At 45.1% G+C, this 23,623-nt stretch overlaps 1 protein-coding gene across 1 annotated transcript in view; it reads left to right on the top strand.

The window, feature by feature from the left end:
- Positions 1 to 23,623, top strand: part of LOC127004706 (glutamate receptor ionotropic, kainate glr-3-like) — a 56,945-nt gene that overhangs the window by 27,853 nt on the left and 5,469 nt on the right. The window contains exons 3-14 of the mRNA XM_050872798.1: positions 5,767 to 5,925; positions 9,648 to 9,877; positions 11,116 to 11,231; positions 11,737 to 11,884; positions 16,904 to 17,007; positions 19,445 to 19,535; positions 20,019 to 20,177; positions 20,821 to 20,983; positions 21,433 to 21,647; positions 22,036 to 22,161; positions 22,538 to 22,686; positions 22,956 to 23,200. Coding sequence (XP_050728755.1) covers positions 5,767 to 5,925; positions 9,648 to 9,877; positions 11,116 to 11,231; positions 11,737 to 11,884; positions 16,904 to 17,007; positions 19,445 to 19,535; positions 20,019 to 20,177; positions 20,821 to 20,983; positions 21,433 to 21,647; positions 22,036 to 22,161; positions 22,538 to 22,686; positions 22,956 to 23,200 — 1,905 coding nt within the window. The remainder of the gene's footprint in view (positions 1 to 5,766; positions 5,926 to 9,647; positions 9,878 to 11,115; positions 11,232 to 11,736; positions 11,885 to 16,903; positions 17,008 to 19,444; positions 19,536 to 20,018; positions 20,178 to 20,820; positions 20,984 to 21,432; positions 21,648 to 22,035; positions 22,162 to 22,537; positions 22,687 to 22,955; positions 23,201 to 23,623) is intronic.

Below are 23,623 nucleotides of genomic sequence, written 5' to 3' on the forward strand. Positions count from 1 at the left end.
TGTTGTGTTGTTAAGGGGGAAATTCGACAATTTGGGTGAAAATTTTCGAAATTTTCAAACTTCGTGTATGGCGTCGTCACTCTTCACCCAACCGGGGTGACTGGTTGCCAGGCGCATAACGCCCTCTTATCCACTAAGCTTTGTTTTCCTTGTATTTCTTTCGTTTTTTCTGCTTTTTATCGGAATTTTTCTGATTGATAGCGGTGTACGATACTTTGGGTCTGTCTGGTGCGGAGTGGGAGCAGTTAGCGTTCCGCATGGCCTTGGGCTCAGTGCGTGAAATAAGACGGGAGTGGATGTATGTACTCTCTTCACGGAAAGAGTGAGGAGTGAGGAAACGTGTGCGTGGATGTATGATTTGGTGTCTGAGTGATTCAGTGGGTGAGTTAGTGCGTGGGTGGGTGAGTTAATGTGTTTATGTTTTTGAGTGAGTGAATGAGGCAATTAGTGAGCGTTTTGTTTCTTTCTTTCCTAATTTCTTTCCTTCTTTTTATTAATGTCTTTTTGTGTGTATTGTTTTTTTGTCATTTTTTTTCCTTCCTTCCTTTCTTTTCTTCCTTCTTTCCTTTCTCCTTTTATGCCTTTCTTCCTACATTCATTCCTTCATTATTTATTTTTCATCTTTTCATTTTCTTTCCTTCCATCTCTCTATCCATTCATTCATCGCTTATCCCCTATCCTCATCTCTATCTCTCCTCATCCTCATCCTCTTCATTATTTCTCCTATATCTGCCCACACACAATACAACTCACGCCTTCCACTCTGTCATTTCCCGCCACCCAGTCAGTCGTGAGCCCTGAGCCGTGACCTGATGTGCTCTTAGTATCGGGGGGCTCTCCATCCATCTCATTCCTGGAAACTATCAGATGCAACCCGCTCACGCACGCACTCCAGCTAGACTCATTGTAACGGCCGGGATGTGAGTTGAGTTGGGTTGGGCTGTTGAATCGGGTTGTTAAGTTGGGTTGTTGAATAGGGATGTTGAGTTGGGTTGTTGAATAGGAATGTTGAGTCGGGTTTGGTTATGTTGTTGGGTTGTTGAATAGGGTTGTTAAGTTGGGTTGTTGAATAGAATAGGGATGTTGAGTCGGGTTGGATTGGGTTGTAGAATAGGGTTGCTGAGTTCGGTTTGGTTGTGTTGTTGGGTTGTTGAATCGGGTTGTTAAGTTGGGTTGTTGAATAGAATAGGGATGTTGAGTCGGGTTGGATTGGGCTGTTGAATAGGGTTGCTGAGTTGGGCTTGGTTATGTTGTTGGGTTGTTGAATAGGGTTGTTAAGTTGGGTTGTTGAATAGGGATGTTGAGTGTGGTTGTGTTGCTAAGTTCAGTTGGGTTGGGTTCTTGCCTCTTGGGACGAAATAATAGAATGGTCTTTGTAATGCAACGACGCCTCTCTAACGATATTCATGTTTTGTTCTGTTGATGTGATTTTGCTTTCTTTTACAATTTTGTGCAGCAGTTTTATTTATTTTTATTTCTTCTGTCAATGATTTCTTTTGGATGTATTAAATTTTCTCCCTTGTCAAAATCCACTGGCATCTTCTAAAGTCTAAACATTCCTCTTCCGTCCTCGTTGAACTCTGCATACTTCATTTCCAGTTACTAGTTGCGTCATACTAACACGTCAAATTGATATGCTGAACGCTATCCTTAATTAATAACCCGTAAAAGTTTATAAAAGTTTAAGGTTCACATTAAACTCACAGGGAACTTCGGCGTCTGGTTGAATGATTTTTTTTTTAAACTGACCTCAAGGGAATAAAAACGAGGAAATAGTACAGTAAGAATGTTAATAGTAATGCTGATGATGACAACAACAACAACAACAACAACAACAACAACAACAACAACAACAACAACAACAAAAAATGGACCTATCTTCCCGAAATTGACTTACCTCTCGGCCACTCCTCTGAGCTTTTTTTTTTTTTATAGGAGCAGCGAATAGCGGGCTTTTTTTAATATTATTGTTTCCTTTTTTTTTTGGTCTCTTCTGCTGAAAAAAAAAAAAACTAATAACAACGGGCATAACTTTCATGGTGTTGCCAGATGCGTGAGGAGACAAAAACGTTATGAGGAAGGAATACGATGATGAGTTCGATAACCCGACCAGATAAACATATAACATCCCCTTGCATGTCAGCCACTTATTATAAAATCTGTTTCCTCAGTGAACTGGGACCATATTCTCAAACGCTTTGCCGCTTAAACACTCACACTTGGAAGGGTTTTCGTATGGGTTATGGGTATTTCCAGAGGTGCTTTTATGATCCTGGTGGTAGTTCGACCCTTCTGCTGTACCCTGAACGTGAAAAAAAAAAAACACTCATGAAAACTTGATTACTCTCCTTTTCGGCCTTTGAGAATATTAAACATGAAGTGAAACCGCCTGAGAATACCGACCCTGATGAATACGATAGCTCTTACCTGTGCTATGACTGTGGCAGGTGTGTTTCTCAGTCATCTGTTATATTATGGAAATCTATCTACTTCCGGACCGAGAATGAAGAGTACGATAGTTTTATTAGGGATTGGGTAGTACGGTATGGTGGGATGCTTATTTTTGTTTGTTTTTATCATGTTTTCTTTTCTTTTTCTTTTTGATTTTCATTTATTTATTTTTTATTTTTTTTCTTGTTTCGTCTTTTTTCTTCTGCTTCTCCTTCTGTTTCTTCTTCTTCTTCTTGTTCTCTTCTTCTTCTTCTTCTTCTTCTTCTTCTTCTTCTTCTTCTTCTTCTTTTTCTTCTCTTCTTCTTCTTCTTCTTCTTCTTCATCTTTTTTCTTGTTCCTGTTCTTGTTCCTGTTCTTCTTGTTTTTGTTCTTGTTCTTCTTCATTTTCTTTTTCTTTTTCTTGTTCTTGTTCCTGTTCTTGTTCTTCTTCTCTTTCCTTCTTTTTCTTCTCCTTCTTCCTCACCTTCCCCTTCCTTTTCCTCTTCCTCTCTCTGGTAAACTATGACCCATCTCGCGAGTATCACCTTCATTGGAAACAGACTGGGTGGTGAAGACGGGTCAGGAGGAGGGATGCTGGGCGGGCGGGCAGGGCGAGGTGGTGGCGGTGGCGGCGGGGTAGGCGAGGGTCGGTAAGTGATAGCGTGAAGGCGCTATGCAAGAGGAAAAGCAGCAGGGCGTCGTGAGGGTGTGTGTGCGGCCGTTAATGAGGTGCACATCAAACAGCATGAGCAAACACACACACACACACACACACACACACACACACACACACACACACATACGTTCCAGTTTCCCATGCATGTTATTAGGTTGACACCGAGATATCACATCGAAATCTGTATACATTTGCTCTCTCTCTCTCTCTCTCTCTCTCTCTCTCTCTCTCTCTCTCTCTCTCTCTCTCTCTCTCTCTCTCTCTCTCTCTCTCTCTCTCTCTCTCTCTCTCCACACACATACACACTGATAAGAATACTCACCCTGCAATCAATAGCGTGTGTGTGTGTGTGTGTGTGTGTGTGTGTGTGTGTGTGTGTGTGTGTGTGTGTGTGAAACGAAACTTTTTATCATCACCTCGTCTCCTTCGTTTGTTGATGCTGTTTGTCCTCATATGTAGAGAGAGAGAGAGAGAGAGAGAGAGAGAGAGAGAGAGAGAGAGAGAGAGAGAGAGAGAGAGAGAGAGAGAGAGAGAGAGAGAGAGAGAGAGAGAGAGAGAGAGAGAGAGAGAGAGAGAGAGAGAGAGAGAGAGAGAGAGAGAGAGAGAGAGAGAGAGAGAGAGAGAGAGAGAGAGAGAGAGATAACGTCCTTAATGAATGTCGACCTGAAGTGAGTCTAATAAAGAGAGAGAGAGAGAGAGAGAGAGAGAGAGAGAGAGAGAGAGAGAGAGAGAGAGAGAGAGAGAGAGAGAGAGAGAGAGAGAGAGAGAGAGAGAGAGAGAGAGAGAGAGAGAGAGAGAGAGAGAGAGAGGTACGGGGGATCAGACAAGCCTTGGTAAATTATCGCACTCATCGTGGTACATTTTCGTAGTTTCTGCCGGATAACGATAGCAAAAATAAAAATAAAAAATACAAACAAACCTCAATTTTCTGTCGTCTAATTTGCAAATACGAGAGTTTGAGGCTTTAAAGTGATAAATTCAATGTGGGGAGTACGATAATCTGGCAACAATGTATCAGACCTGTTATATCGTGTTGGTTCGAGGCAGGCGAGGAAGGAAGGAAGCAAACAGCATACACTTAGTTGGCGTCATTGCTTATATAGTACCACCTTGATGCAGCATAGGTGGCACAGGTATCACTCAGGCTCGTGTTTTACCTGTGCATGTACTAACGAGACTGAGTGTGTGTGTGTGTGTGTGTGTGTGTGTGTGTGTGTGTGTGTGTGTGTGTTTTTTTTGGGGGGGGTTGATTATGATACGTGTTGTTGGTGTTGATGGTGGTGGTGGTGGTGTTGTCTTTGTTGTTGTTGTTGTTACTATTTTTGTTGCTGTTTTTTTTAGTGGTGTAGTTAATAGCAATATGTGAATTTCTGTCTGTCCGTCTGTCTGTTTGTCTGTCTTTGTCTCTGTCTCTCTCTCCTTTTTGTTTGTTTTTACTGGATTGCTTTCTTCTTTTTTCTTTCTTTCTTTTTTTTTCTCTCTTTCTCTCTAACCTCTCTCCCTCTCTCTCTCTCTCTCCCTCTCTCCTTCCTCTCCCCCCCTACCTCTCGTGATGGCTGGAGGCTTCGTCGTCGTCGTGTTGGTAAAGACTTTAAAATTTAAGGCGATGGAAGCGGGCGTTCGGGAGCCTTGAAGATCACCTGAAGGCCCAAGGTGAAGAGAGAGAGAGAGAGAGAGAGAGAGAGAGAGAGAGAGAGAGAGAGAGAGAGAGAGAGAGAGAGAGAGAGAGAGAGAGAGAGAGAGAGAGTTACGTTTAGTTCAAAGTGTGTGTAGCGCCTAACAAACAAGCTTTTTCATCACGCTTATTGTTACACGCATCTTTCTTATCTGTCCTATAAAGAGACTCTTAGATTAGTCAGACGCGCGCGCGTGTGTGTGTGTGTGTGTGTGTGTGTGTGTGTGTGTGTGTGTGTGTGTGTGTGTGTGTGTGTGTGTGTGTGTGTGTGTGTGTATTCGGCGTCCCCTTGTTTTGTATGCCTCGTGAAATCAGCAAAACGAAAAGAGTATGGAAAAGAAAGCATCAGTCACATCTTGCAACATCTGTATCAAAAGGCAGATCCATTAATTAGTAGGTATGTCTATAAATAAAACACATACAATTACTCGAAAACCTGTATAATTAAAGTTCCCTTATTATGTATGTTTCGTTAATTAAGTACGTAAAATGAAATGAAAGAAAGCGTCAGCCACACCTTGCAACAGTAGTATCATGAAGGAGATCTCTTAGCAACTGTGTCTAAATAAAATACATACAGTCACTCAAATACTAGTGTAATTAGCGTGTACTCAGCTCCCCCTCTTGTAAGGTTCCATAAATAACCGAGATAGAAAAGTATGACACATAACCACCAGACTCCTCGTTTAACAAGCATGGTGTACTGTATGAAAAGTGCAATGTAACGATGTGTAAATACAGTATTGTCTAATGGTCCTGTACACTCTGACCCTGTAGTGTAAGACTTTGACCTGACCTCTCCATGACCCTGTAACATGTTAATTAATAATGACCTACATGACCTATGACCTCACAACGCTTCTGTTTTACACTTTGACCTAGGTGTGTAAGATTTTGACCTCCCCCTCCCCCTCCATCAACCTGCAACCTGTTAAAGATTGTTTTCTTGTCCTCCCTATGATCTCACAACGCTTCTGTCTTCCAGTGGTGGTGTACGATGACCTCTTTGACCTCTCGGCGTCGGGGACCCGCCAGCAGGACTTCCACGCCAACGCCACTTTCATCAGCCTGGCCGCGTCCCTCAACCTTACCCTCGCATACCACCTGGTGCTGCCCGAAGCCTACCCCGACAGACGCCTCCTGGGTAGGTGCGCTGACGAAGGGCTGCTGTGGGAAGAGGCACGAGGAAAGCTGGTGATGGCATTAGGAAGAAAACCCTAAAAATAGCCTTTATCTCTCTTCTGGCCACTCCTCTTTACTTTTTCAGGAGCATCGATTGGCGTTTTTTTTTTTATATAGATCAAAATAGGGTAGTTCAGTGGTGGTAATGGTGGGATTAGGTTGATTAGAATACAGTAATGGTAGCGGTGGAAGGTGGTAGCGGTGGGACTCGATCAATATAAGGTAATACAGTGGTGGCAGCGGTGGAATCAGATCACAATGAGATATACACTGGTGACAGCGATGGGATTAGATACACTTGGCATATATACAACACACTTTTCCTCACAATCCTCCACAAGTCACACTAACCCATCACCATACACACCTCTACACCACACACTCCTCACACCACCAGCTCTCCCGTGACCCCAGACGCGTCCTCACCTGCTGGCCTCGTTTCTGAAAATGTCCTCTCTCCCGTCATCTCAACACACCTCTCTTATCACGTTATTTAGGACGCTATCATATTTCCTGCTTTAGAAAATAAGTCGGGCATCAGAGCAATGAACCAACAAATCTCATCTCATGCAAATGTACTCTACTTTTACCTTTCCTTTCCCCGCACTGTACCTTCCCTACTAAGCCACTTTCCGTTCTGTAGCAGGACACTGACACTATGGGGCAACATGTATTCCCTTTCTTGCCTCCGTCCCGTTTTCTGTCTTGCGGCTTTATTATTTCATCTCCCACTTTAATAGAGTTGTAGCACTTATAAAAGACTATTTTTTTACAGCAAAGGAGACAGTTCAAGGGCGTAAAAAAAAGAAAACAATATTAAAATAAAAAGCCCGCGCTACTTACTGCTCCTGAATAGAGTACAGAGGAGTAGCCAAAAAGAGAGGTCAATTTCGGGAGGAAAGTTGTCCTGATGCAATAGGTGAGGAAGGACAATGTCATTAGGAAGAAAGCCTCATATATCAGGACATGAGACTATGGTCCAATCCTTACGTGTCCTTCCTTCTATTGTCTCACGTCATCACTTCACCTTTTCAAACTTTGATTGAGTTGTGGTACTTAAAAAGGACTCTTATGCGGTAGGATACAAAGGCGAATGTCATCAGGAAGAAAATTTCACACAGACGGACACTGACACCATGGTCCAATCCTTGCGTGTCCTTCCTTCTTTTGTCTTACGTCATCACTTCACCTTCTCACACTTTGACAGAGTTGCAGCACTTATTAAGGACTCTTACGCGGTAGGATACAAAGGAGAATGTCATCAGGAAGAAAAATTCACACAGACGGACACTGACACCATGGTCCAATCCTTGCGTCCTTACTTCTTATTGTCTTACGTCTTCATCACTTCACCTCCTCCCCCTTTAACTGAGTTGCAGCACTTATAACTGACTCTTGTGCAGCAGGTGACTCAAGGTGATATTCTCCTTCTATGGGGCGACATGAATTAATCCCATAAGCCGTCCGTCACTGCTTGATTGCCGCTGCTGACGGATCCCCTCCATAAATCCCATAAATGTAAAGGTAGACAGTTAATGATGTACCTGCGAAAATTACCTTCGATTATTAGGTTATCAACGTCGGAAGGCAGGTGGGGAGAGTAGGGAGGAGGAAGAGTGATGGCGAGAGTAAAGGAAAGGGACTGGAGAGGGAGAAGTGGGGAAGAGGGAAGGAAAGGAACTGGAGAGGGAGAAGGGGGGAGAGGGAAGGAAGGGAACTGGAGAGGGAGGAGTGGGGAAGAGGGAAGGGAAGGAACTGGAGAGGGAGGAGTGGGGGAGAGGGAAGGAAAGGAACTGGAGAGGGAGGAGTGGGGGAGAGGGAAGGAAAGGAACTGGAGAGGGAGAAGTGGGGGAGAGGGAAGGAAAGGAACTGGAGAGGGAGGAGTGGAGAAGAGGGAAGGAAAGGAACTGGAGAGGGAGGAGTGGGGGAGAGGGAAGGAAAGGAACTGGAGAGGGAGAAGTGGGAGAGAGGGAAGGAAAGGAACTGGAGAGGGAGAAGTGGGGGAGAGGGAAGGAAAGGAACTGGAGAGGGAGAAGTGGGGGAGAGGGAAGGAAGGGAACTGGAGAGGGAGAAGTGGGGAGAGGGAAGGAAGGGAACTGAACGAGGGCTAGATTCCGAAGGGAGAGAGAAGCAACGCACCGGGGGAGGGGAGAAACACTGGGGGGAAAGAGAATGGATGGACCGAAGGAGGGGAAGATATGGAAGTGGAGAAAAAAACAGCAATGAAAAATTTTGTAAGGAATGGATGGACAGTCACAAAGGAAAGGTAAGTAGGCCGTGGATGCATAGGAGCGGGGATGTTACTGCAGAGGGTCAAGGAGATAAACCATATGACGGGAGTGACGTTAATTCTTTGTATGTATGTGGGTCTTAGGTAGCGTTGCCAGATTATCGTACTCACCACATCGTATTTATTACTTTTTAGCCTCAAACTCTCGTACCTACACAAATAACGATAGAAAATTGAAGTTAGCGTTAAAACTCCTATTTATTGAAGTTTGTTTGTTTGTTTTTGCAATAGTTATCGGTCAGAAACTACGAAAATGCAATGCGATGTGTACGATAATTTGGCAACGCTGGACTCTTAGGGTCATATTCTCGAACCTCTCGGCGGCCAAACACACACACTTAATAAGGTTTTCGTAGTATTTGTGGACATTTCCATGGGTAGTTTTATGACCTTAGTGATAAATAGTTTGACATATCTTCTGCACCGTGAACGTAAAGAAACACTCACGGGGACGCGTTTAACCTCTTTCATGGCAGTTAGAAATGATTGATGTAAGAGAAGGAAGTCTCTAATTAGGTTGGTATTATAAGACACTCTCACTTCTCACTTCAACTATTTATAAAGGTCAAAGAGGAGGTAAGTCGGGTTCTATTGAGTGTTTCTTCAGGTTCACGGTACAGAAGAAGACTCACACTACCACCAGGGTCATAAAACTACTCCTGGAAATGCCAAAGAGGGGGTCAGTCGGGTTCTAATGAGTGTTTCTTCAGGTTCATGGTACAGAAGAAGACTCACACTACCACCAGGGTCATAAAACTACTCCTGGAAATGCCAAAGAGGGGGTCAGTCGGGTTCTAATGAGTGTTTCTTCAGGTTCATGGTACAGAAGAAGACTCACACTACCACCAGGGTCATACAACTACCCCTGGAAATGCCAAAGAGGGGGTCAGTCGGGTTCTAATGAGTGTTTCTTCAGGTTCATGGTACAGAAGAAGGCTCACACTACCACCAGGGTCATAAAACTACTCCTGGAAATGCCAAAGAGGTCAGTCGGGTTCTAATGAGTGTTTCTTCAGGTTCATGGTACAGAAGAAGACTCACACTACCACCAGGGTCATACAACTACCCCTGGAAATGCCAAAGAGGGGGTCAGTCGGGTTCTAATGAGTGTTTCTTCAGGTTCATGGTACAGAAGATGACTCACACTACCACCAGGGTCATAAAACTACTCCTGGAAATGCCAAAGAGGGGGTCAGTCGGGTTCTAATGAGTGTTTCTTCAGGTTCACGGTACAGAAGAAGACTCACACTACCACCAGGGTCATAAAACTACTCCTGGAAATGCCCACAACTCCTACGAAAGCCTTGTCAAATATGTGTTCTTGGGTGGCGATATGTCTTGTCATACGACCCAAAGAATACTGACATTATCACCTTTTCTTTCCTTTAACCCAGAATCTGACGGCGTGGTGGGCGTGGTCAGTGCCGGCAACTGTCAGCTGGGCCGCACCGTGCTCGCCCTGGGACAGACGGTGAAGGTGCCCGCGCTTATACTGGAGGTGCAGGAGCCTTGTCGGAACGATCTTGACTCCCTCGCCGCCACCACCACCTCCCCCGATGTCGCCCCTGCCTCAGCTGCTGCCCCCATCACCCCAACGGCCGTTCTACCTCTGTATGCCGCCTCGGTGAGTCCTGGGTTCACGGTAGGAGTCAAGGGATATTTATCAAGCTCCACCGGGCGTGTGTTCCCCTTAGTTAGTTAGTTAGTTATAAAAGAAGGAAAAAGAGAGAAAAAAAGAAAACCAAACAAGTGAAAAAGAAAAATGTTATGAAGCAAATAAGAAAAATAACACAAATAAAGAGAAAATAATTACCAGTGAAAAAAAAAGAGAATTGGAAAGTAAAATGGATAAAAAAAGACATAAAAAAAGGAAAGTATCTATCTACCTATTCATTTATCAACTTTCGATCACCGACAAAAGAGATGCCGATAGCTCCTCCAACTTTTTCTTCATCAACTTCTGCAACAAAAACAAAAATGTCTGTCTGTCCGTCTATCTGTCATGGTCTCAGTTTACCCCATCGTGCCCTCGTGTAGTGTTCCCCGTGGTGTTAGCGCAAACCTGGACACCTCTCCTCCCGAAATTGACCTCTCTTTCGGCCACCTCTTTGGATTCTTTTTAGGAGCAGCGAGTAGCGGGCTTTTTTTTTTATTTTTGTTTCCCTTTTTTGTGCCCTTGAGCTGTCTCCTTTGTTGTAAAAAAACAACAACTAGACACAAGCACATACCTCCACAGAGACCACCAAGGCGGTGGCTGAACGGATAACGAGACGGCCCCGCGTTCAGGAGGACGCGAGTTCAATCCCCGACCGGTGCCACCAAGCTGGGATTTTTCAGCCGCCGCCGAGTGGCTTAAAACTACCCACATGCTGTCCAGAAGACCACCTATCAACCCGGACTCTAGATTCTAGGATTAAAGATGAGTTCCGGGAGGGCAGCATGAGCCAATGCAAGATGGCGCCACTATAAACACTCGCCTGCGCCAGAACGGGATGGGCCGACCATCAGGACCCACCGGGAAGAAGCCTTGGACCGACCATCAGGATCCACCGGGAAGAAGCCTACCGGCGCAATAAGCCAAGACGTAAAAAAAAAAAAAAAAAAAAAAAAAGGACATTAAATGCTTCAGGGGTTTCTGTTCACTTCAATTACATATATTATTTTACAGCGTATTACTAAGAAAAAGTGTCGTTGCGTTTTATGGGCCAAACTTTTATTTCAAAAATTTTTACTTCAAAATCATACAGCATTGTTGTAAAGGTAGCTCTTCAGTAGGTGGCGCGACTAATTAATGCATCCAAACATCTCTTGTGTATGGTCTCCTTGCTGACAGCCTCCTCCTCCTTCGCCTCCCCCGTGCAGATATCCCGGAGGTACCCGTGCCTGAAGTACGTGGCCGCTCGCTGGCTGAGCCTCGTCCGCCGCCCGCCACGCCTCGCCGTCCGCCCCGCCAGCCTCTTCCTGCCGCCGCCGCCACGGTGAGCCAAGTTCTCATCTTCTTGAGTTTAAATTGTTTACTAAATATTTTCCACGTTTTCATCGCTTTCTATTTCCTTGAAATGAATCGAATATGCTTAATTATTTTACGGGATAAGAGACAAAGCGAAGAAAAAAATATATACTTGCGAACACTCCCAAAAAGAAGACAGAACAGGATGTCGCAAGGTGGATCCGTTTAATTTATTTATAGCTTTCTGTGTCCAGTTGCTTTCTTGCCATCTCAGCCTTTGTCATGTGGTTGAGATGGCAGGGAAATATACTGCCATGAGACTAGTACTAAAGGAGGCTGCATCTTCGGCTCGATGTTGTGTGGTAATGGTGATGATCGGCGTAGAATCACCGAACCACCGAAGCATGAAACTTATGAAGCGCTTCGAACTCATCTGTCACCGCGAAAGCAGCAGAAAAGGAATGAAAGCACGGATACCTTTAACCATTGCTCTAAGCTCTCCATCTCTCCCCCCCCTCCCCCCTCCCCCGCAGGCCCCGCGCGGAGTACATGGACTGTGCCAAGGAGGACCTGGCAGAGGGGGCGCCCAAGGTGAAGGAGGAGGGCATGCCGTGGAGTGTTCAGCTGGACCGCGCCCGCCGCTACCTCAACGGCCGGAAACTGACGGCGGCCACAATACAGGTGTGTGTGTGTGTGTGTGTGTGTGTGTGTGTGTGTGTGTTGGGGGGGGGGGTGCCTGGGGTGTGCACAAGCTTTCATAATTTTAACTGCTCGCTGGTGTTCCTTTCTTTCTCCTGCACGGATAGTTTGCTTTCTTCCTCCGCCACTCCCGCCATGCGATTTAATTCCTAGACCACTTGCAGCATCATTCTCCCTCCTATACATCCTGCACACTGTAACCATTACCCCTGAAACGCCCATTTGAACTACATATAAACCCTTGCTTAGACTCCGCTGTTTCCTTCACATCTACTGACTCGACTGCCTGTTCTCCCTTTAACCTTTATCCATGCATTCATTCCTCACCTCCGTTCTCCGGCGTGATTCTTTCTGTAGACCTGCACGCTGTAATGTTAGCTATGAAGCACCAATACACTCGTGCCCTCTTTTTTTTATATATGGAAATGAAGACAGCTCAAGGGCGCAAAAAAAAAAAGTCAATAAAAAAACCCTGATATTTTTTCGACAAAGTGTTCAGTTGAAGATTCCAAAACAGAAAGGCCATTATATAGAATCATGTGGAGAGATGACTTGATACTGTATCGATACTCTAACAAACAAAGCAATATATAACAATGCACTAGGTTTACACACGAGGCACAGTGGCCAAACGTTGAGTCCCCCAAGGAAGTTTTTTATCTGTTAAGTAAAGACACGTAAGGCCATATTTCTAAACATTACAGCGTCCCATCACACACATTTGACAAAGCCTTCGTAAGAGTTGTGGGCAGGACACCTCTCCTCCCGAAATTGACCCCTCTTTCGGCCACCTCCTTGGATTCTTTTTAGGAGCAGCGAGTAGCGGGCTTTTTTTTATTATTATTTCCTTTTTTTATGCCCTTGAGCTGTCTCCTTTGTTGTAAAAAATAAAAAAATTGCCATGGGTTGTTTTATGGCCCTGGTGGTATTTTGACCTTTTCTATGTACCGTGAACATGAAAAAACTCATACAAGAACTCGATGACTCTCCTTTTCGGCCTTTTGTAATAGTTGACTTGAGAGACGGAAGCATCTGAGAATATACCAGGCCCAGAGTGCACGTATCAAATGTGTGTGTGTGTGTTATGCAAGGGAGAGACAGCGGCTTGTAACGCGGGGAACGAATGTGGCTCCCGCGATGAAGTATGTAGGTGATCGATCTCGCAAAGTGTGGTCTCAGTGGCGAAGCTTGTTCCTCGTGAGATATAATGGCGAGGTGATGGCGATGCATGATGGTGGTTTTGGGAGGGGTAGTGATAGTGGTGGTGGTGGTGATGATGGTGGTGATGTGTGGTGGTGATGTGCATACCTGGAACTGTGCACTGCTTATTACCTGTTCTGCCCTCTTGTTGCTAATGATGATGATGATGATTACTGATGGTTGTCCTACTACTACTACTACTACTACTACTACTACTACTACTACTACTGATGATGATGAGGATGAGGAGGATGTTAGATTTGTTATCCCTTTTCCGTTTTCCTTGATGATTAATGCTTTAGACACACACACACACTCTCTCTCTCTCTCTCTCTCTCTCTCTCTGGCATCTATTTTTTCCATACTCATCCTCCCAAATCCTCTACAATACTCCTCTCTCCATCGACTAATTTTTCCTCCATTACTCCTTCACTCTATTTTTTTTCTCTCTCTCTCTCTCTCTCTCTCGGCAATGGAATAAGTTTTTCTCAGAGCCTTATCAGATTCAGTGGCTCTTCAGACCTCTTTAGTTTTCACAAGTTTTTTTATATTTTTTAGTATTATTCCTTGCTATTCTATTATTTCTAGTTCTCCTTTCGTCTATCTTTCGTTCCTTGGGGTTTTCTTTTTTTTCTTTCCCCTTTTTTATTCTTTTCTTGCTTCCCCTTTTTCCCCTTCTCTTCATTTCCTTATTCGTAGCCTTTCTTGCTTAATAGCGCCTTAACTTATCACTTAATACTTAACTTAAATTAATAACTTGAAGCCTTAATGTACTGTCTCTTAGCCCTTATCTATCTAAAATATTTTCCATCAATTGTTCTACTTTTCTTCATTCCCTTTTCTCCGTCCCTTGTCCCTCACCTGTTTCGCCCCTCGCCTGCCTCGCGCTCCTTCATCAAGCCTCGCGTCCTTCACTTCGATACATAATTCCAAAACAATTCAACAGTTCACTTACGAGCGTCTGACAAGTGGATGTTATAACTCCTCGCCGCAAACACACACCCGCGCCTGTTACATGAAGATTTGCATTTCGTGGAGTTTGGTTCCTGGATCTTGGGACCATATTCTCATCCCCTTCCTCGTCAGTGTGATCCTCTTTCTTATATCATCAATGCATCTCATATCATCATTCAAGTACAGCCTGGTCCCTTTTCTCCTACCACCATTGCAGTACACTTTGGTTCCCTTTCTGGTACCATGATTGCAGTACAGTTTGGTTCCCTTTCCGGTACCATGATTGCAGTACAGTTTGGTTCCCTTTCTGGTACCATGATTGCAGTACAGTTTGGTTCCCTTTCTGGTACCATGATTGCAGTACAGTTTGGTTCCCTTTCTGGTACCATGATTGCAGTACAGTTTGGTTCTCTTTCTGGTACCATGATTGCAGTACAGTTTGGTTCCTTTTCTTCTATCACCATTGCAGTACAGTTTGGTTCCTTTTCTTCTATCACCATTGCAGTACAGTTTGGTCCCACCGTTGCCAGGTTATCGTACTCAGAGCATAGTATTTACTGGCTTCTGACGCCTAACTATTGCGAAGAAACAGCAGGATCTAACTCTTTTTAACGATAACTATAAATGCGTTTCGTTACTTGGGCCCGGAAGACAGTTTTGGGGCAAGAAGTCGGGAAATATAAGCGGCTGAGTACGACAATCTGGCAACGTTGTTTGGTCTCCTTTCTCGCACCATTATTGCAGTACAGTTTCAACCACTTTCTCTTATCGTTGAAGTTTTCTTTTCCAGGGTGTGGGTGTTTTCTTTCCGTCTACGTTTTGTTGTCGGGTGGTTTTCAGTGGCATCGTCATGTCGTTAACCTTCTATGCATTTCACAACCCAAAATCATTTTCTATGGGAGCTGCTCCTATCGAACCACCTGACGCCCCACGATAACACTATAACGTGGGATTCTGGTGTACTTTACGGGGTATCGCCTTCCTCTTATCTCCCTCTCCCTCTGTTCTCCCTCTCTTTTACATAATCACTCTATTCTTTTCCCTTTTGTTTATCCTGCAAATCTAAACCTTTTCCATAATTTATTGTCCCTTTCTCTCCTCACTTCTCTAAAAGGACGAATGAGAGTGTTTATTTACATTAAGGTTTACTCTTTTCTTTTCTATTTTCCCGAATTCTTTGTTTTGTTTCCTTCGTCGACCTCCTCCTCTACCTCTCTTTCCCAGCACCCTTCCCTTTCCCATTTCATTAACTTTTGTTTCCTCCACGTGACATCGAGTCCCTTTCCGTACCCCTTCCCCTATCCCTCCTCCTATCCCCATCTCTCCTTAACCCCTTTCCTCCCCTCCTGGCCCAGTGCATCTCCACCAGCCTCCCACTAGTCGAGGCATGGAGGTAAGTCGAGGTAATTGGGCAATCTATCTTCCAGCGTACAGCAGCGGTTCATGTGGCTTGCTTGTTGCCTTGCTAATTGATGAGCCCGTGAGTAACGCGTCTACCTCATTACGCCTCAGCTCATGAATGCCGCCCGTCACCAGCCCGACTCCTCTTCGTCTGTTATGTTAGTGTTGGGCGGGAAACTTTTTTTGTCACATTGTGCTCTGAATTGATGAGGTGCTGAGTTTCGTGTCTACCTCTTGTTTACGCCTCTGACTCGTCTTGGATGGTAGAGCCTCGCGAAAACCCTTTATTTCATGGCATTAACCAGAGAAAATAATAGAGGGTACGATACATTACTTGACGATTCGGACACAAAAAAGCTCAATAGTGTGTGTCCTTCGCCAGCCAGCCAGTCAGATTACTAAACACTTCGTCGCCCAAGAACACATATTTGACAAGGCTTTCGTAGGAGTTGTGGGCATTTCCAGGAGTAGTTTTATGGCCCTGGTGGTAGTTTGACCCTCCCTCTGTGCCGTGAACCTAAAGAAACACACATTAGAACCCGACTGACCCCCTCTTTGACCTTTAGAAATAGCTGATGTGAGTTCTGAAAGTGTCTTATAATACCGACCAGGCGTCATATTCTTAAACATTTCGGCGCCCAAGGACACATACTTGACAAGGCTTTCGTGGGCGTTTAGGGCATATCTATGGGTAGTCTTATGACCCTTCTGGCAGTTTGACCTTCTTTCTGTACCATGAACCTATAAAAACACGCATGAGAACCCGATTCATCCCCTTTTCGGCTTTTGGAAGGAGGTGATGTGGTAGGCGGCAGTGTCCGAGAATGCCGACCTAGTAATGGAAGTGAACTGCATGGTGGTGGAGCGAAGGTGCAGGCGAGAGTGTGGCCCAGAGAATAAATAACCTTGCCCTGGTCATTATCGCACATCGACACTCGCTAACTCACTACCCCGCGCCTAATCACAGTTTCTCCCTCGTGATGATAACTGTCCCAGAGCAGCTGCCGTGTGCCTCGCTGACGTCGATAGAGTGGATACGTTTTTCGTCACCCAGTCATTCCCTGCTTCCCCTTTCGTCCTTGCTATTTCTCTCTTCTTTAATCAGCTTTGCGTGGTCGTATGCCCGTGACTCCTCCTTTATTTCCCCTCCACTCCCGAAAGCCTTCTATATTATTTCCCCTCCACTCCCGAAAGCCTTCTATATTATTTCCCCTCCACTCCCGAAAGCCTTCTATATTACTTAACTAACATATCACTGTTTTCCCTTCCTCTGCTTTCCAATTCTACAAACCCTTTTTCATTATACTTACTAAAACATTAACATGACATTACCTCTTTTCATGATAATAACTCACTTCTATCTGTTTCAAATGTATGGGCTTACGCTACATTTTTTTTTTGCTGCCTAATGTTAAAGATGATATTTTGTCCAACTCTTCCCCTCAGAGGCCACCTTTTGTTATCCTGACGAAGGTCGGGGAGGAGATCACCGGCGCCAAGGGGTTCTGCATCGAAATGTTGAACGAAATCGCCAACAAATTCAACTTCACGTAAGTGTGGGAGCGGCGACAATGTTTGAAGGGGAGGCGGTAGTTGTGGCGGCACGGTGCAGGGTAAGAGAGGGAGGAGAAGGATAGAGGGAAAGGGGAGAAGTTCGTATTCTTAACATATCGGCTCCTCTGTTCGCCTGATTGAAATGTCTTGTAGAAGTTCCTGAGCTTTCATTGGAGTATTTAGTGCATGATACTATTTTTTTTTATAGTGATAGCTTTACACGCCTTCTGCATCTTGAAGTCTCTCGTAGAAGCTCCTGGGATTTCAATAGAGTGTTTTGTGATGCTAGTGGTAATTTTACACGCCTTCTGGATCTTGAAGTCTCTCGTAGAAGTTCATGGTATTTCAATAGAGTGTTTTGTGATGCTAGTGGTAATTTTACACGCCTTCTGGATCTTGAAGTCTCTCGTAGAAGTTCCTGGGATTTCAATAGAGTGTTTTGTGATGATAGTGATAATTTTACACGCCTTCTGGATCTTGAATTGTAACTCTCCCATGAAAACCCGGTTAATCTTCTCTGTGGCTTAGGAAAACAGTCGTAATGGGAGCCTGATACGCTTAATACACTGAAATATGAACCGACAGTGGGAGCTTCTACTGTGATTCATTTTCGTTAAACTCCACACACTTCACCTTCAAATATTTTTTCTTACCTGGTTATTTTTTTGGCCATGATAGTATTATTAGAGAAAATTAAAATGCTGAATGTAGCTATTTTGAACCCGCACAAGTGGTCCAGAGTAAGTTCATAGACTGATATTTTGGGCATTGATTTGAGAGGAATGACGTGAGGAAGGGAGAGTTTTTAAAATGTGTATATAATTCCCCAGTTAAAGACCGGTATTTTGAACTAATCACCGAGACGCTCACGATATATTTTTAGCTCTGACCGAAGAGGAATAACGTGAGGAAGGGAGAGTTTTTAAAATGTGTATATGATTCCCGATTTAAAGACCGGTATTTTGAACTAATCACCAAGACGCTCCCGATATATTTTTAGCTCTGACCGAAGAGGAATAACGTGAGGAAAGGGAAGCTATAGTAAAAGAGGTGTATACAAGACCCCATTTAAAGTATTGTATTTGAACTAATCACCAAGGCGTTCACGAGGTATTTTCGGCACTTATCTAAGAGGAATGACCAAAGGAAGAAAGAGTAAGTCACGAAAAAGGGTTTGTAGGAATGGAAACGAAAAGAAAGGGAAAATAATGCTATGTTAGTTAAGTAAATAAATTAAAGAAAGGAAAAATAAAGGTATTCATGTCTTCCTACTTTCCTTCATTATTTAATTGCTTTATATATATTTTTTTCATCATTCCTCTTGAGAAAAAAACAGCAGCAGATTACCACCACAAAGACAACTGGACCCCAAAATTAAAAACAAAATGTCTGATATATCCAGACACCAGTGGTATCTTCATTTTTATTTCTCTCCTTTTATCTCTTTGCACTGATTAATCTTCATCTCTTTTATCTTTCTCTTCCGTCTCTTATTTATATTTTGTTTATTTTCAATATTTTCATTATCTCTTTTCCTATGCATATATTCCTCCCTTCCTTCTTTATTTAATTGCTTTATATATATATTTTTTTCTTGTTCATCATTCCTCTTGAGAAAAAAACAGCAGCAGATTACCACCACAAAGACAACTGGCCCCAAAAATTAAGTACAAAATGTCTAACTTATTAAAAGACACCAGTAAGGTAACGTGGCCGAATAAGAACATCAGCATCTCTCCACTTCAATCATCACTTCGGGCATCTGGACACAAGGGGTCAGCAGGGTAGCATATAAGCCAAAAGGTATCACTATAAAAAGAATCAGTGCGCGTTAACATAGACATGGGCCAACCACCTGCACTGTTGAATTACTCGGCGTGTGTTGCGTGCCGAAGTACCCACAGACATGACACCGACCCCATGCGACTCATCATTTTACTGAACTTACAACTTCACGTTAATTAATTACTTGGCTCTGCGCAGTGTCGCCCTCAGACCCTCGCTTTGAACTGCTTTTTTAACTGTTGCGTGACCGGTAATTGCGTGGTAGTATTGCAGTTCATTTCCCAGGTACCTCATCATTACACTTTACAGTTACTTTGCTTTACTTAGAACACCATTGGCTATTTAGTGTGAGGGTAATAGGCGACAGTACGGCATTTCTCCTTCCTCGGTACTTACTGCATTACTTCCCTTGACTAAATTACTTCGCGTTACACAGTGATGCCTTATATATACCGTTTTACTTAGGATTCCTTTAGTTATTTAGTGTGACGGTAAAAGGCGACACTACGGCATTTCTCCCTCCTAGGTACTTCACTTCTCTTGACTGAATTACTTCGTGTTACACAATAATTTACTCGGAGTTGCTTTCGCTGTTTGGTGCGTGAAAGGGTAGTCAGGTGATAACGCGGCACTTTCCCTTCCATGCAGGTACCAGTTGGTGTTGCCCTACGACGGGAACTGGGGCGCCCCGATGGCGAACGGCACCTTCAACGGCATGGTGGGCATGGTGTACAGACAGGTGGGTGTGGTGGGCCAGGCGCGGGTGTGTGTTTGTGAGTGTGGTGAGGGACCTTTCTGCATCACTATAACCAAGATATCGTTTTTGTTTTTGTTTTTTTTTAAGCAAAGGAGGCAGCTCAAAGGCACACACACAAAAAACAATAATGAAAAAAATGTCCGCTACTTGCTGCTTCTATTACTCGCTAGATGTGAGATGAATGTAACAAGAGACCTGGTGGTGTGTACATAAATCTTAAGTGACGCTGTAGGCAAGGAGAAAGGCATGTAGTACCTGTTGTGTGGGTTTTGAAAGGGTCCTGGAGCAATGTTTTTTTATGGGAGTGGATGCCAGATGCACACACTGACGCGGCTGGTGGTGCCCTCACGTAAAGCACTTCCCTCTTAACATGTATGAATGTATAACGTATGAGATTTTAATGAACACCGGGGAAGCGGCTCTCTGCCTGCTCACGTACCCAAATTTTTACCTCGCTCCCCGCAGACCGTGGACTTCGCCCTGGCCGGCTTTACCATCACGCACATCCGCGAGACAGTGATCGACTTCACGCACGCCTTCTACGAGGAGCCGACCACCATCCTGATCCCGCCGCCCCGCGAGCAGAACAACTTCCTCGCCTTCCTCGAGCCCTTCTCCTGGCAGGTGGGAGGCGATGATGACGCGACCGAGACTGTCATGCTCTCTTATCATAGCTTTCTTTATAATAGCAGCCACACGTTCTGGCCATCCTTCTCTTTTCATATATTTCAGTTTTGCTTCGATTCTGTCTTTTACCGTATTGTTAATAAGTAGCCTACTGTAAAACATGTATATTTCTGAAACTCACAAAATTTTAAGTACTTTAGTAAACACTCCATTTTAATAGTAGAAAAGGAGAAATCAGCTACTTTATTACACCTTACTTCTAAAACCTCTTTCTTCTCCCTTCCTCCCTCCTCCCCATCCCTCTGTCCCTACATCCCAACCCCCATTCCCTTACCCTCCCCATCTGTCCCTCCCTCCTTCCCTACCTTGTGTCACCATTCCTACCCTCTCCCCTTCCTCTCCTACTTCTCCTCCAACCCAACCCCTTCTCTCCTCCCTTTACTCCTTTCTAACTCCCTTTTCTCCCCCCCCCCCTACCTCTGTCCATATGTCCTTCTCTCCTTCCCCCCTTACCTTTTCCTCCCTCATCCATCCAACATTCCCTCCCTCACGTCCCTCTCCCCTACTCTTCCTCTCACCCCCATTCCCCTCTTCCCTTACTCCTTCCTAACTCCCATCCCTCTTTCCCTCCCCATTACAGGTGTGGTTCCTGATCCTGGCGAGCATCCTGGTGGTGGGCCCCGTCATGTGGGTGCTGGCCAAAATCGGGGACCTGCCAGTGCTGTACCCGCACGACACCCGCAGAGTGCACTTCTCGGTCCTCCGATACACCTGGGACTGTGCCTTCGCCCTCACCGGACAGAGTAAGAGTTAATTAAGTCTCTCTCAGTCACAGCTTTAATCTACTAACAACTAAGATATTATAAACTAGGGAGGTGTGGCAGTATCAACGACAGGTATATGGCTAAAAAAATAAAGTAAGAGTATTAATGATGTGTAAAATGCAAATCCTAAGGAGAGAGCTAATTTGAGCCTAGTATGTACAGCTCCCTTCATCCCCTCCCTTCCCTTCCCTTCCCCTCCCTTCCCTTCCCGTCCCCTCCCCTCCCTTCCCTTCCCTTCCCTTCCCTTCCCTTCCCTTCCCCTCCCTTCCCTTCCCTTCCCCTCCCTTCCCTTCCTTCCTTCCTTCCTTCCCTCCCTTCCTTCCCTCCCTTCCTTCCTTTCCCTTCCCTTCCCTTCCTTCCCCTTCCCTTCCCTTCCCTTCCCTTCCCTTCCCTTCCCTTCCCCTCCCTTCCCTTCCCTTCCTCCGCAGGCGCCCGCACCCGCCACACGGAGCCGGTCAGGGTGCTGCACGGCGTGTGGTGGACCTTCGCCGTCATCCTGATCTACACGTACACGGGCACGCTGATCGCCTTCCTGACGGTGCCGCGCCTCACCAGCCTCATCAACTCGCTGGAGGAGCTCGCCAACCAGAAGGACGTGCTGTGGACCTACCGAGCCAAGACAGCCCACGAGACGCTCTTTGCGGTAGGTTCCTCAGATGATCGTGTTCCGCTGATGATACTGTGACAAAGCTTTCCTAGGTAGTTATGATCGTTAATTAGGGCCTCAAATATTTCAGGCTAGTGAATTTTGCAATGCCACAGCTTAAGTTTTCAGTACCACCAAATGCCTTCAGTACTACTCAGCATTCCTTCTCATCATCTATCTTAGCCCATTGCAGTTATAGATTTACTTTTTAGCATCATAATATTTTGTAAACTGCAAAACAATTCTATTACATGTACTAAGTCAAACCCTTTACCTGCATAACATATAAATCGTCTTACAAGCTAAAGAAATACCTTGAAATTATATCCATTATGTAAGAAGCAAACCCCATTACCTAATCCACCTCCGCCCCACCTCGGGACAGAACGCACCGCCGCCGTCCACCTACCACAAGATCGGGATGCTGCTAAAGAAGCGGCCAGACCTCTTGGTGCAGACCGACGACGAGGGCCTCGGCGCCGTGCTCAGTGGCCGGACAGCCTTCATAAAGGTACTGGAGTCAACCTTGCTTCTCTGCTCTTGCTCCCTGTTCGATTTCAAGTCCTCCATCTACTCTTCATTATCCTTTTTCGTCTCCTCTCTTCTTTCTCCTCCCCCTCTACTTACTGTTCTCCTCCCCTTCCTTCTTATTATTTTCCTTCTTTTTCTTTTTCCACTAGTATTTTTTTTTCATTTCTCCCTGTTCTCTTTTTTCCTCTAGTCAATGCACTAACCTTTCCTCCTCTTTTGCTCTTCAGACTCAGATGTTATAAAAAAAAAATTGCGAATACAATGAAAACCACACTTAGGCGAACCATATGGCTTTGAGAGGCTCTGAATAGTGTATTGTGTGATTAGTCGTTAATGTTTCTTGCTGTCCACGTCAGGAAAAGTCGTGGCTGGACTTCGCCATGGAGCGGGACTACCTGGCCACCAGGCAGTGCCGCATGGCGCAAGTCAACCAACTGTTCTTCAGCGCTGGCTTCGGCTGGGTGCTGCAGGAGAGCTCTGTCTTCTTGCAGCTCTTCAACAACGAGTGAGTGTGGCGAGGGGAAGCAATTGAGGGCAGACATTAGCTCAGTTGCGTTTCCACATGACGCTTGTTGGCTCAGTTTTACTTTAACTTTAACAATTCATGCCTTAGCTTGACGATATATTCGGTTCGGGGATCTTTTCTGTTAAACTTTATACTTCCCTATCTAGACAATTAGTGTTATGACCTGCTATTGATATACCATGGAACTGAAATTTCACCCTATATCCTGATGTCTTGGGTGGATAACAAGCGATGTGTCTGTGTTGCAGGATCCTTAGAATGTCCCAGTCCGGGCTGTTCACCATATGGAGGATGAAGTACTGGCCCAAACCCAACGAGTGTACGGCCGGCAACCTCGGGGCTCCCAAAGGGCCAAGGAGTCTCAAACTGAAGGATTTCTCGGGCCATTTCTTCATCTTCGGCGTGGGAATGGGCCTGGCGATGCTGGCCCTCCTGCTGGAGCGGATGTGTCTTAAGGCGGCCCTCGGGAACACCAGCCCAGGCAAGGGTGAAAGTGAGTGGCTTGAAGGAGGTTAATTAAGAGACAGCCTCGAGTGGTAACCCTGCATGCTTGTGACCGCGGCTGCTGTGGTGTGATAACCCTGCTTGTGTCTGTGGCCGTTGTGGTGGGCATTGCTTGTTGTAGAGGCTGATGTGGAGGGGGAGGGGTAACTTTTTAACACACACACACACACACACACACACACACACACACACACACACGGCCCGGTAGCTCAGTGGATAGAGCATCTGCCTCACAACCAGAAGGACCGGGGTTCGATTCCCCGGCCGGGTGAAGATAAGTTGGGTTTATCTTCTTTCACGTGTAGCCCCTGTTCACCTAGCAGTGAGTAGGTACGCGACGTCAGGCAAGGAGTTGTGACCTCATTGTCGCGGTGTGTTGTATGGGAGTGGTCTCACTCCTACCCAAAGATCG

This window comes from Eriocheir sinensis, chromosome 28 (genome assembly GCF_024679095.1).
Source record: "Eriocheir sinensis breed Jianghai 21 chromosome 28, ASM2467909v1, whole genome shotgun sequence".
NCBI lineage: Eukaryota > Metazoa > Arthropoda > Malacostraca > Decapoda > Varunidae > Eriocheir > Eriocheir sinensis.